This window comes from Sus scrofa, chromosome 9 (genome assembly GCF_054392235.1).
Source record: "Sus scrofa isolate SSC_HxYL_T2T_F1_AM1 chromosome 9, Sscrofa_HxYL_maternal_Yorkshire_Landrace_v2.0, whole genome shotgun sequence".
NCBI classification, from domain to species: domain Eukaryota; kingdom Metazoa; phylum Chordata; class Mammalia; order Artiodactyla; family Suidae; genus Sus; species Sus scrofa.
Genome location: NC_139391.1, coordinates 109,776,395 through 109,791,506, shown reverse-complemented (window position 1 = coordinate 109,791,506; position 15,112 = coordinate 109,776,395). Strand labels below are relative to the sequence as shown.

At 34.7% G+C, this 15,112-nt stretch overlaps 2 protein-coding genes across 17 annotated transcripts in view; one reads left to right on the top strand and one right to left on the bottom strand.

The window, feature by feature from the left end:
• Positions 1-15,112, top strand: part of ORC5 (origin recognition complex subunit 5) — a 1,223,002-nt gene that overhangs the window by 236,790 nt on the left and 971,100 nt on the right. The window lies entirely within an intron of this gene.
• KMT2E (lysine methyltransferase 2E (inactive)) overlaps positions 1-15,112 on the bottom strand; it is a 95,332-nt gene that overhangs the window by 25,677 nt on the left and 54,543 nt on the right. For all 16 annotated transcript variants that reach the window (XR_014816038.1, XR_014816037.1, XR_014816039.1 and 13 more), the window contains 7 exons: positions 10,882-10,940; positions 9,771-9,943; positions 7,936-7,974; positions 3,902-4,132; positions 3,669-3,799; positions 2,585-2,702; positions 1,457-1,566 (listed from right to left, as the gene is read on the bottom strand). Coding sequence is in view for 13 of the 16 variants with exons in the window: in XM_084977360.1 (XP_084833486.1) it covers positions 1,457-1,566; positions 2,585-2,702; positions 3,669-3,799; positions 3,902-4,132; positions 7,936-7,974; positions 9,771-9,943; positions 10,882-10,940 (861 nt within the window). In the remaining 3 variants the exon portion in view is untranslated. The remainder of the gene's footprint in view (positions 1-1,456; positions 1,567-2,584; positions 2,703-3,668; positions 3,800-3,901; positions 4,133-7,935; positions 7,975-9,770; positions 9,944-10,881; positions 10,941-15,112) is intronic.

Sequence of the window (15,112 nt, the reverse complement as noted above, 5' to 3'; positions counted from 1 at the left end):
CAATCAAGTGGAGATGCATACTGAAGGAAGAGGGATCTCACTGACAGAAAACATAATGGATATTAAAATTTTATGCATTTAAACACAAAATTAAAAAATAAAAATAAAATACAGAATAGGATAAAATGAACTGAAATCCTTATAACTCAAAGATTACAGAATACATAAAAAAGTGCCCCTACCCACATTGATCAAAACAAAACAAAACTACTCAGCAAAAAAAGTAACAGATGATTAGGCAATTCATAAGAGAGCAAACTCAAATGATAAATGAATATATAAAAGGATCCTTGGGCTCTTAAAATAATCAAGGAAAATGATAATTGCAAATATAAGAAGATACCACCTCATACGGGTTAACATCAATTTTTAATTTTAAAATTGTATACTAAAAAAATGCTGCAAGCAAGTAGAGCTCTGAGAGTATAAAATGGTCATTAAACCAAGTCTGGTAAAAAGTGAGGCTGTGCATATTTTATAAGCCAATAATTCCATCCCGGGTACCTATCCTGGAGAGAACATGTACATGTACAGCACTTTTATAAATCTAAAGGTCTACCAGTAGTAGAATGGATAAATGTCATCCACAGTGAAAAATAAATGAACTAGAACTACACATAACAATAGAACTGAATCTCACAAAAGTAATGAATAAGATGAATGCACACTAATATAGATTATAATTTACATGAATTTTCAAAATAAACAAAATTAATGGATACTATTTAGGGACACCTACAGACACTGCAAAAATGTTAAACTCACTAAATTAAAGATGGCAGTTTTATTTGGTAAAAGAGGGAAGAGAGATGCAATCTGCCTGCTAAACATGAGGGGCTTCAATGGACAATGTTTTGTCTCTTAATCTGGGAAGTAGGCACATAGACTTTAGTATTATTATATTTTACATTAAATTTTTAAAATTTTAAATTAAAGTTTCCATACTCAGAATTCACTTTTTCCTTCTTCCTAGCATTTCACAACAATAGTCCTCAGAGTTTCCTTGCAGGATCTCCAATAAACCCTTTCAGTTTATACTGCAAAGAAAATTTGGCACAATTTATTTTCTTTTGAGGGGCAAAAAGTGAAATTATCCATTCCTACTGATTAACCTAATTAAGTGAATGACTATTGTGTATCCCCCACATAAATACAAGAAAGAAAAAAAGGAAAAATTTCTCAACGAAACAAGGTCAGTATTGTACTGCTGAATTAGGATTATTAATTATAATACTATGAGTATTTATATTACGATAATAAGAAAAGTGTGTAAAAGAGCTAAGCAACATGCTGTAACAGAAGCTGATATCAAAGTGCTTGTTTCCAAGTATTTTTAATTGCCTAATGATAAATTAAAATAAAAAGTTATAAAAGTAATAACAATACCTAAATTTTTATGAGGACATTAAGGAATTTTTCAAAACAACAGATATCACATTTATAGGCTTGAACTTACCAATTCCCATAGTCAAAATCAAAGGCAATAGTAATTTCAGTTCCTTTTGGAATACTTTGTATAGAATAAATGTAAAGATGTATGGTTCCATCTTCAATTTCATGCCTCACCTATCAGTTAAAAAAATTTTACATTTCTATAAACAGTTTTATATTTTTATAAGTTATTTTCTTTCTATAAGTAGTTTATATTTTTATGTTATTTTCTACCTTTAGAAACATCTCATCTTACAATTTTAAAAACTATTCAAAGTAATTCACAAATGCCATTAATTACAAGACATGTAACATAAATCAGTGGTTATCAACAGGAAGGAAGCACATTAATGCAAGCTTGATGCAGGCTCTAGTAGCATTAAATACTCTATTTCATTAATTTTATGATGCTTATTTTTTCACCTTTTAAAATCTCTGAAATTGGAAGTTTTACAAGGGCTGGCATCTTTTATTTGATGATATGCAGTAATAGTAAACACCATACTTTTCTATGATATACACTGTTATAGTACTCTACATGTATTAATTCCTTCAGTCCACATAGTACTTTTTTATGGAAAAAACTAAAGGAAAGACAAGATTACACAGCTAGTTAAGTCAAAAAGAAGACATGAGGAGTTCCCATTGTGGCTCAGCAGTTAACGAATCTGACTAGCATCCATGAGGACGCAGATTTGATCCCTGACCTTGCTCACAGTGCGTTGCTGTGAGCTGTGGTGTAGGTTGCAGATGCGGCTCGGACCTGGTATTGCTGTGGCATTTCTTTACATGCCACTTCTAAAACACAAGCTTAAAAAATTTTATAGTAGCACACATAAAATCTACTTTAGCTTTCAGCTTTATCTATTTTGATCAAATCAAAGAATATATTTGACTCATAAACAGAGCTTTCAGAATAAACAGAAAAGGCTAATATTTTCTCTTACAAGGAACATCATAATTTTTTCAAATGCAAAGTAATTTAAGACCTCACAGCTGATGTTGCCTAAATTTTTGTAATGGAATGATGCTGAGTAGTATAAAATGCATTGACAGCTGAAGTGTTTTAGCCCACCAGATTCTTGTGCTTATTAACATTCAGACTCCACATACTCCCTACCCCTGCCTCCACAAAGGATTTCTAGAAGCTCACCTCTGCATTGGGTGTACAAGAACGCCTGATGAACCGAGCTTCATTACCGAAAGTCCTTGCATCAACACACATTTCCAGCCCATGAAATTTAGAATAGAATAAAACAAAAGGGTATGGTCTACAAAAAAGAAATTGCATTAGAACTATTAACATTTTGAATTTAAGAAACTTCTAAAAAATTCAAAGTAAGTAGGGAGGCCAAGATTTGAATAATAGGCAGTCTGATACCAGAACCCATTCTTAACCACTAGGTGAATTCATGCTAATAAAATTTTTACTTGCTCCTACAACCTTACCTTAAATCAAAGGTAACTGATTGAAGGTGTGAATTGGAATTTAAAAAGAATGATAAAAAGGGAGTGACTACTCCATCTGCATAAGGATTCATAATGGGATACCTTTATTAAAGTACCTATCTTTTAGTGCAGTTAAGATTTTGATTTATAGCACTATTTCAGATCGAATAGGCTGTAGAGATGCTTGTATATCTTCCATATCTTAAGTAAAAACTCAAATTATAAACAATAAGAAATATTTTAAGTAATTATAGTATATAGGCTGAGAATGTTATATCCCTAGAAATACAAACTGATTTCTAGACCTCAGAGAAGCAATGGTTATCACAAGATCACATCAACTCCCACCTCCCTCCCCCAATCAGTATTAAGAAAGTTGGAGTTGAAAGTGGTGACAATTTAATACAAAACCAAATCGAACATCTTAGCAATTATAAGGAATTAGGAAAGGTCCTAGATGGAAAGGGTTCCTTATAATCTCAGGTAATTAGAGTTTTTCATTAACATCCACCTATGTTGCTGCAGTTTAATCAGTGAAGTAGATTATTTTAGGAGTGTCAGCAAGATAGGGATGGATAAAAGACTAAGGAATATGTCTGCATTTTTTATGCTGTAATATTTTATTATAGTTGAAAGTTATCTTTAATCACTATTCAACCACACTCAGTTTTAAGTATTAAAATGATTATTAGAAAACAAAATATACATAAACACAGCACTGTGATAAAATAACCAAAAATTCGATACTTAACTACAGAAAATTAACATGGGGAAATAAATGAATATACCTCTTAAAGAAATATCCATTTGCTTCAAACTGTTCTCTTAGCATAAACTTCCCTCTGTATTCAATGATAAGTGCATCGGGAGGTAAATCTTTTGCAGATTTCAGAATTTTCTTATTCTTTTGTATATGACTCTAAAATCAAAGAAAAGGCTCAGATTACCAGATTGCTTTCAGTCTAAGATATACAGTAGAAAAGGGTTTGTTTTATCATTGTCAGACAAATGATGTATTTACCTCTACAGGAGGTTTGAACAGCAAATTGTTGGTATTCAAATCTGATTTATTTATCTCTTTTTTGTCCGTTCCATTGCCTAATCTCAGAGCTATTCTTTGTGCCTCCCTCTGAACACCCTCACTATACTGGTTATTATTTGCCTCTTCATATCGATCCATCCATGCTTTGATTTTTGTCTCCCATCCAAAATTTGAACCATCAGATGAAGGATCAATCTCTGGAGCTGAGCCCTAAAATGACAGAAAACTAAGCTTTAATATCTGGACTTCAAGTATTTATACATACACACACAATATGACAATCTATATAAAAGAAAACAATATAAAAGAAAGAAAGAATGAGAGCTTTTCTAAGCTGGTTCTAATGAAAAAAAAAAAAAAGACCAAATAGTAGCTTACTACATTTTTATACTGCATGCCAGACACACATAAGTTGGTAAATTGAAGGAAGCGGAATTAAGTTGAATAGCTAAAATTTAAGCTTCTATGTCACTATTATAGCCAAATGGAGACTATCAAAAAAATTACAAATACCCAAAACTTTGGAGTCAATGTCAGCTAATGGTTAAGAAAAGATAGCATATAAAATTTTTTTCTGAGATTGCTACTATCTAGTTTATACTCACAGTTCTACTTAACCAGAATAAATCTGCACTTATGTAAACTACACATACTGCATATTAAGTACATACTTCTGATATAATAATATAAATTTAACATGTTTTACAATAACAATATACTTTTATATCTTAATTTCAGGTAATTTCCAAGATCTATAATCAATTGTCCATATGATAAATTCAATATGAGAATAAAATGTCTCAGAGAATGTGAATAAGGACCTTTAAGCTTCAGTGCTTATTCCTCCCCTATACCACTAATTAAAACCTGTAAGATAAGAATGCTAAATGCAAAGTAGTGAAAACTTACAACCTCTCAATAAGTTTTATGAATAGGTTTTTTTCACTGGAATGCAATTTATAGAAAGGCATAATTACCACACATTTAAAAATTTATTAAAGCCTAGATTCCCTCAATTAATTATCGGCAGTGTGAGGAAGAAAATCAACTAATGCAGATACAAAAACATACTGTACTTGTCAACAGCATAATTCAAACTTGAAGCAGATTTAACACAAAGTTTCAATTTGGTTGTTTGCAAATACTGTTCTTTTTTCTACAGTACTGAACACCTTGATGAGAAAACAGATTATTTCTATAAGGTATACAACCTAACAACTGAAATTTTAAGATCACATACATATTTTCTAAAGATTCTATATATGCTGTTGGATATGTACATATGTACATTAACACTTAACTAAAATTTACTATCAGTCCACCTTCCATATAAATAACTAATCTTTATTACAGAAAGTATCATTCTTTTCTATAATGAAACAAACTGTAGTAAGCTGCTCAACTATTGGATGGGGTAGGTTTATCTACCAACTGATATTTTATGGATTACATATTCTAAATTATAATGACCACTTGAAAAGGAAAATATTTTATTCAAATATGAAACCTTATATATTTTTGGCCTTATTTTTATTCCCTTTCAGAATTTTCTACAGTGAATATGACATACAAGACAAAAATGTTTTTACGGTTATTACATTAACTTCATAATATAACATAGCTATATAATGTACAACACAGTGATGCAAAATTTTTACAGATTATACTTCATTTAAAGTTATTATAAAATTTTAGATATATTCCCTGTGTTTATTATTATCCCTGTAGCTTATTTATTATATGCATAGTAGTTTGCACCTCTTATTCCCTTAACCCTATCCTGCCCTCCCTCTTCTCCCTCATTGGTAATCACTAGGTTGTTCCCTCCCTCTTCTCCCTCATTGGTAATCACTAGGTTGTTCTCTGTATTTGTGAGTCAGTTTGTTTTGTTATATTTATTCATTTGTTTTGTTTTTTTGGATTCCACATACAAATGATAACATACAGTATTTGTCTTTCTCTTATATGACACTACATATTAAGGTTTTCCTCAGCTTTATTAAAAATAGCTACTCAGTTTTTAATTTTTCTTTCTTTTTTGTCCCCTCTACCCACAAAGCCTCTACTAATTTGGTCTATCTTTAATTTAGCTCTTCTATATCTCTTGAACCTTTTTAATACCACAGAATTACTTTCTAAAGATCTTTTTGTGTTTTTTTGTGTTTTTTTTTCTTGTCTTTTTAGGGCCACACCCACAGATCATATGGAGGTTCCCAGGACTAGGGGTCGAATTAGAACTGTAGCCGCTGGCCTACACCACAGCCACAGCAACACCAGATCCAAGCCGTATCTGTGACCTATATCATAGCTCACGGCAGCGCCGGATTCTTAACCTACTGAGTAAGGCAGGGATCGAAACTGTGTCCTCATGGATGCTAGTCAGATTCATTTCTGGTGAGCCACAACGGGAACTCTTTAAAGATCTTAGAGAGACACCTTCAAGTTAAATATTTTGGAAGATGCACAAAGCACTTTTTAAAATTAGCCTTTTATTTATTTATTTTTATTTTTTGTCTTTTTAGGGCCACACCCATGGCATATAGAAGTTTCCAGGCTACTAGGGGCTGAACCGGAGCTATAGCCGCCAGCCATCAAACTCTCATTTTCATGGATACTAGCTGACTTCTTAAGCTGCTGTGCCACAATGGGAACTCCACACAAAGCAATTTTAAAGTTTCATTTCCCTAGTCACTTCTTTACATAATAAATGTAAATATTTCAGGGAGCTCCTGCTGAGGCTCAGCGGTAATGAACCTGACCAGTATCCATGAGGATGTGGGTTTGATCCCTGGTCTCCTCGATCAGTGGGTTAAGGATATGGCATTACTGTGGCTATGGCAGAGGCTGGCAGCTGCAGCTTTAATTTGACCCCTAGCCTGGGAACTTCCATATGCCGCACGTGCAGCCCTAAAATGAAAAAAAAAAGGCAAATATTTCAGTTAAGCAAAAGATGCTCCTTCCTCATTAAGCCTGATGCATTAAATAAAATGGGAAGAAAGGAAAACCACTGGAGCATCAATAGTTCCAACAACTTAATAAAAAACCTTTTTCAGACCTCTTTACTCCGGTGTCGAGAGAAAATCCCATAAACACAAGTTTAACACAGTAAGTATAAAATTTACAACTTTAACATATATTGAACATTTTATGAGACTTTGGACTTGCAGTATGCTGAGTGACATGTAATTAACATGCTTAAGAAAGACTTACAAAACTATGCAGGAATAATCACTGGACAGCTATTTAATGATCCATTTTCCAGGAATGTGGAATAATTCATAATTATTATGCTTTATACTATGGGGACCACAAGATACAGTCTATCATGCTCCGCACATCCTATATTAATTCTAGAAATTTGAGAAACTGATTATCCCTTACACATAACCTAGAAAGTTATAGTAACACTATATAGCTGATCTCTGTGATCCAACACAAACCTATCTTTTAAGGGGAGGCAGAGCTGGAAGCCCTTGCTTCTTTCAGCAACCATGGCATCTACAAAATTGAGGATATATTCTAATTAATTCAAGGGACAAGGGACTAGTTTGTACTTACATGGTGAACCTAGTATTTTGTATAGTATTTTGTATAGTATTTTGTAACTACCGACTTGACTAAATCACTAGAATTCCAACTATGCAAAAAAGTAAAATTTCAAATTGCAAATGTGATTTTGCATTTATATGTCTAGTATAGTAGACTAATACACAAAGTGGTACTAGAGACATGGAATACAATGATAACTGAAATTCAGATTATCCAAAATTTTAATATTAGTAATTCTTTACACACCTCTTTTTGTTTAATATTTTAACAGTGTTAATAAACTCCAAGAGTGGTATATTAACACAAATGGAATTCACTATAATTCCATTTTTGGTAAAGGTAATAAGCAATGGAATGACACACAATGAAGAGAGCATATGGTAAAGATTTTTGACAAATAACAACTCAGTAAGCTCCTGAATAATTAACAACTGATAAAAAGGACTTAAATTTAATGTGTTTACCTTAACTCTTGATGATTTCCTAGATCCTTCACGAAAGGCCTGAAATAACATGGAATTCTGAGTTAGTTTTTTAAAAACTGTATGTAATTAATAATGAGTTCACTAAAGCTTTTTATTTAAGTCACATAAATAACACAAAGTTTGGTAATGACCGATACAGCCAGAACTAGGACAATGCTGAAGTAAAGCCATCTAGAATTCTACACTACTACTAAAAATAAATAGACTATGTAAGAACATGAAAATATGTATAAGACACAATGCTAAGAAAATTTCCAAATTTTCTGTGATATTATAATCTTGGAAAAATATCGGATAAAAGTTGGAAGGGTATTCAAATTATTACAGTTATTCTGTTTATGTCATAAGTCATGTTTTTGGGGGATGAGAAAACAAGTTTGTCATTAATTCTATAAGTCAACTAGCAAGTAGTATTTGAGCACTTACTGGGACTCAAATAATAATCACTGTAGTAAACGGAGTTGTACTTAATAAATATTTAATTGGAGCTCTCTAATCAATTGGACCCCTAAGCTACACCTTCGATTGGACTTCCATATGCCACAGGTGCAGCCCTAAAAAGACAAAATAATAAATAAATTTTAAAAATTAAAAAAAAAGTATATGCTGCCTATTAAATAATCAAATAATATACAGAATTACACAAAAAAAATTCTTTTGGAGGGGGGGAAACCTTGGTTTTTTACCAAGGTATAATTTTACTGTCTAATAGATATACAGTCATTGTAGAAAGTATTTTTTCCTTTTATGACAAAAATCTTCATTAGCAATCACAACAAATTATGAAAAAACGGCTTATAAATAGTTTCCCACATCATATCCTGGTAATATTTTATTACAAAAATTTAAGTGAGACAAGTATAGACAGTAAGGAATTCAACAAATGTGAGGTATTATTAAAATGATTAAGACAAACAGCTATAAGCAACTATTCACAATCAGTATAAGCTCCTCTGTTTATAAGTTATTAAAAATTTAGAACTGTTATTTCTGTTTTCTAAAACAGCAACCTTTGTCTTATTTTAGCTTTTGCATTTCTACCATTAGTCTCATCAGTGATACTTTCAAAGCAGTTTGCAATCATATTTCTCTATTCCATTACAATCTTTAAAACGCACTACAATTGTGGAATTCCCATTGTGGCGCAGTGGAAAAGAATCTGCCTAGGAACCATGAGGTTGCAGGGTCGATCCCTGGCCTCGGTCAGTGGGTTAAGGATCTGGTGTTGCCGTGGGATGTGGTGTAGGTTGAAGACATGGCTTGGATCCTGCGTTGCTGTGGCTGGGGTGTTGGCCGGCAGCTGTAGCTCTGATTTGACCCCTAGCCTGGGAGCCTCCATATGCCGCCCTAAGAAAGGCAAAACAAACAAACAAACAAAAAAACCCACATTACAATTGTAAAATGAGGCGGTTGTTTTTTGTTTGTTTTTGCTTTTGTTTTGTTTGGTCTTTTTAGGGCCGCACTTGTAGCATATGGAAGTCCCCAGGCTAAGCATCAAACTGGAGCTATAGCTGCCAGCCTACGATGCAGCCACATCAGCACCAGATCTGAATCTCGCGTCTGCGACCTCCACAACAGTTCATGGCAACGCCGGATCTTTTAACCCACTGAGAGAGGCCAAGGATCAAACCCACAACTTTATGGATACTGGTCAGATTCCTTACCCTGCTGAGCCATAAGGGGCACTCCCTAAAATGAGTTTAATTAAGCTAGATCCTGTTACCTTTTCTAGCTACTATCCATTACTCTCCTGCCTTTCCTGTAAAACTCCTACCACTTCCTATCTACTCATCTTCAAAATAAGAAAAACTTACTTTTTTACATTTGGAAATGTTTTGTTCTTTCTCCCCACTTTTTTTCCTTCGTTTATCATTAACCTTGGAAACTCTTGAAGCAGTTAAAGTAATTGATGTCGGGGTATGCTGAAATGCAGTATATAATTCCACAGGAACCTCATCACCACTCTCAGTTGCACTGGTATCACCATCTTCAAGGCAAAATAAAAATTATTGCACAAGTAACACTTTTATTTCAAACAGTAAAACAGCAGTCCACATGACAAACTTACTCCCCCCATCTTTCTGAAGAATAAACTTTTTTTTTTACTTCCTCACTGACCTCATTCATAGTAAGACACATTTAAATGCAAACTACAAATATCATTTCTCACACATTAAACTAAAAAAGATACAAAAGTCTGACAACACACACAAGTGGTATAACTGTGGTAAGCAAATACTTGCAAACATTGCCAGTGGAAATTCAAAATTCCCTATGATGGGGAATTCAGCTGTATATAGCAAAATTCTATATGCACGGACCCTTCACCCAGCAACCCCATTTCTAGGGATATATCCAAAGATAAAATAGAAAAGGTACAAAAAACTTATCCAAGAAGGTTTTACTGAAGTTACTATTTGCAGTAACAAAAATAAGACAAAACAAATATACTGGAAACAACCAGATGTCTATAAGACAGTAAAAGTTCACTAAACTATGATTATTCAAAACCACCTATACTTGTATCAATATGTTTTAAGCCAAAGTGAAAGTAGTAGCCTATGTTACACCTTTAAATCCTGTACCTAAAAATGAAATAAATACTATTCCGCATGACCAACTAATGGATCACCATCTTTCTAAAGAGCAAACATATTTTACTTGAAGCCAGTACATTAGGAACATACAGGAAAATATTGATGTTTTAAATTTTTTATTTATTTTCCTCTAGTTTCCATATTTTCTAAAACAAATTATCATTCTATAAAATCTGTAAAAGTGTATTTAAAATCTATACCTGAGATTGTAAATTATATATTACAATCAATGTTCGTCTGTAAGGAGTTACATCTGACTAAAAATATGCAGGCCACTTATTCTCTCAATCATACTAAAATTAATTTAGTACAGATTCTTTTCACCCACCTGACATATTTTCCCTTTTCCGGCGTTGGAGTAGCACCGCCCTCTCTTTATCCAAACTCCTACAGTAAAATATTAACATGATTACTTTTCAAACTTTATAAATTTATATATGAAGCAGGTCTGTTTTAAATGTGATAAATTTATAATTTCTCTAATGTTCTTCCTGAAAAATGAACAGTATAAAATATATGTACTATTCCTTTACTTACAGTTAAGATTTAATCTAGCGTACAGAGCAGTCAATGCCAGTTAAGTGACTTTGTAAAGAAAACAATTTTTTTTTGGTTTTTTAGGGCTGCACCTGCGGCATATGGAGGCTCCCAGGCTAGGGGTCAAATTGGAGCTGCAGCTGCTAGCCTACAACACAGCCTTAGCAAGGCAGAATCCGAGCAGCGTCTGCGACCTACACCATAGCTGACGGCAACGCTGGATCCTTAACCCACTGAGTGAGGCCAGGGATTGAACGTGTATCCTCAGCGATGCCAGTCAGATTCATTTCTGCTGAGCTACGATGGGAACACCAAGAAAATAATTTTTCTTTTTTCTTTTTGCTTTTTAGGGCAGCACCCACGGCACATGGAGTTTCCCAAGCTAGGGCTTGAATCGGAGCGGCAGCTGCTGGCCTACGCCACAGCCACATCAACACCAGATCCGAGCCGTGTCTGCAACCTACACCACAGCTCACGGCAATGCCAGAACCTTAACCCACTAAGCGAGGCCAGGGATTGAACCCACAACCTCATGGCTCCTAGTCAGATTCATTTCCCTTGAGCCACAACAGGAACACCCCAAGAAAACAATTTTTTACTTAAGAAATGAATACTTTTTTTTTTCAAGCTGGATATTTAAAGCAAAAAATATGGGGGAAATGTTAATGTAATTAAAATAACAAGTGAAATTTTAAAAATTATAGTTAATTTACAACGCTGTGCCAATTTCGGTTATGCAGAAAAGTAACTCAGTTATACATATATATATAATACATTATTTTTTATATTCTTTTCCATCATGTTCTATCACAGGAGATTAGATGCAGTTCACTGTGCTGTATACATATATATACACACACACGCACACACACACACACATATATATATAGTAAGACCTCATTGCTTATCCATTCTAAATGCAAAGGTTTGCATCTACTAACGCCAAACTTCCAGTCTATCCCTCTCTCTCTCCCCTCTCCCTCTTGGCAACCACAAGTCTGTTCTCTTTGTCTGTGAGTCTGTTTCATTTTGCGGTTAAGTTCATTTCACACATTAAATTTCTAAAAGCAATGTACAACACTGAATTAGAATCCATTTTCAGCATTACTGTTTGTCTAAATTATTTCCATTTTTTAAATAAACACTAAATATTTTTTTTGTCTTTTGTCTTTTTTTGTTGTTGTTGTTGTTGTTGCTATTTCTTGGGCCGCTCCTGCGGCATATGGAGGTTCCCAGGCTAGGGGTCCAATCGGAGCTGTAGCCACTGGCCTACGCCAGAGCCACAGCAACGCGGGATCCGAGCCGCGTCTGCAACCTACACCACAGCTCACGGCAACGCCGGATCGTTAACCCACTGAGCAAGGGCAGAGACCGAACCCGAAACCTCATGGTTCCTAGTCGGATTCGTTAACCACTGCACCACGACGGGAACTCCCCAACACTAAATATTTAACAACTGGAGTTCCTGTCGTGGCTCCACAGAAACGAATCTGACTAGCATCCATAAAGTTTGACCCCTGGCTTTGCTCAGTGGGTTAAGGACCGAGTGTTGCCGTGAGCTGTCGTGTAGGTGGATCCGACATGGCTGTGGATCTGATATGGCTTGGATCCCACGCTGCTTGTGGCTATGGCACAGGTCGGCAGCTACAGCTCTGATTCGACCCCTAGCCTGGGAACCTCCATATGCTGAGGGTGTGGTCCTAAAAAGACAAAAAAGTAAATAAAAATAAGTCAATATTTAACAATTATGTAAAATATTTCATTAACCTCCTCCAGCCTCCACTCATGAACTACATCATCCATAGTAATTATTATATTTGTCCCACCCCTTCACAATGTTTCCACTGTCTAAACTTATTAGCATAAAGGTCAAATAACTAGATATTGTTCTTAGATGAGAGAGTAAGGGTTTTAGACTGAAATAGCTACTACCCAGTAACATACTTGCCTTAATATCTAATAGGAAATAAAATGATCTTAGCATCACTGATAATTCTAGTTATCAGAGAATAATAAGCAGCTAACACTCAACTGCCTCCCTAACGGTCAGTTTTTAACCAATTCTTACTGAATTTGTCCACAGATATCTACCCCTTGGAAAATATCTGGCAAAAGGCTATATAAACTATTATAAAGAGAAACAAAAATCACATAGGAACACCTCACTCATAATAAAGAAATGCAAACTTTAACACCGAGACTACCATTTCTCACCTAGAACCAACAAAAACCTGAGTCTGTCCAACACTGAATTGTGGGGCTAGGGAAAACAAGCATGCTTATCCATTACTGGTGGGAATTCAAAATTGTACAGCTCCTACTGAAGGGGAGTTTGGCAATATCCAACAAAATTTTACATACACATTTACCCTTCTGCTAAACAGCTCTAGTTCTTTTTTGTTTGGTTGGTTTTTTGTCTACACCTGCAGCATGTGGAAGTTCCTGGGCCAGGGATGGAACCCAAGCCACAGCAGTGACAATGCTGGATCCTTAACCCAATGCACACCACAAGGGAACTCCTGAACAGTTCCAGTTTTATTTGCAACTGCAAATGTCCACTCAGTGGGTTGATTAAACCATAATACATAAAAAAGACGGAACACCTTGAAGCTATAGAAAGGAATGAGTCAATCTCTGTATACTTCTATGAAGTGATCTTCAGTATATATTTTAAGATGAAAAAAACATGGCAAAAAACTCTATGTCATATACTATGGCTTATCTAAGAAGAATACAAACATATATGTGCATATTTGTTTCTAGTAAGAAAACAAACAATGAAAGGAATAATCAGTTTAAAAAAATAGTTATTTTTTTGTTTATTAACAGCCACACCTGCAACATATAAAGTTCCTGGGCTAGGGGTTGAATCAAAGTTGCAGCTGAGGCCTATGCCACAGCCACAGCCACACTGGATCCTTAACCCACTGAACAAGGCCAGGGATCGAACCCACATTCTCACAGAGACAATGTAGGGTCCTTAATCCACTGCAACACAAGGGAACTTTCGGGCACTGCTCATGGTATATAGTCAAGATACAAAAGATTTCAATCACAAGGATCCATCATGTTGCCTTTTCTAGCCATAACTACCTCCCATTTTCTACCCCTCCCATTCCTGACTTTTGGCAAACATTAATCTATACTCCATTTTAATAATTTTGCAGCTGTGGTGCAGATCACAAATGCAGTGCAGGTTTGATCCCTGGCCTGGGAATTTGCATATAATGCAGGGGCAGTGAAGAAAAAAAAAAAAAAAAAAAAAAGCAATATTCTGACTGTGATAACTGTATTAACAGTTTTGTAAGATGTTACCACCAGGATCTCTGTATTACTTCACAACTCCAAGTGAATCTATATTACTTCAAACTACCTAACCTATCTTAGGTTAGGCTTAATAACCTAAACCAAAAGTGTGTACCCACTTGGTATATAACCCCACAGTAAAATTCTTTCAAGAGACTTTAAACACAATAAATTAGAAGTTCCCATTGTGGCACAGTGGAAACAAATCTGACTAGTATCCATGAGGATAAGGGTTCAATCCCTGGCCTCACTCAGTGAGTTAAGGATCTGGCGTTGCCGTGAGCTGGGGTGTAGGTGGAAGATGCGGCTTGGATCTGCTGCTGCTATGGCTGCAGCATAGGCCAGCAGCTACAGCTCTGATTTGACCCCTAGCCTGGTAACCTCCATATGCTGCAGGTGTGGCCCTAAAAAGACAAAAATAAATAAATAAAAAAATAAAAACGGGACAAAAATTGAACATAAGGATAATAACTGCAATAAACTGATATCCAATATGTTTAAATTCCTGAGTTCATAAAGATACTTAAAATTCTAAAAACTGATAAATAAAGGCTACAAATCAATGAGCATTTATCCTGCCTTTCCTCACTAAAATAACTTAAGAGAACTGAAGAGTTAATAAAGGAAAGTTTTCTATGGAAATAAGTACAGCTAGTAAGTGATAAGCAATGGAATTAATATGTCACTAATTTGTAACCCCTAATTAATGAATCTAA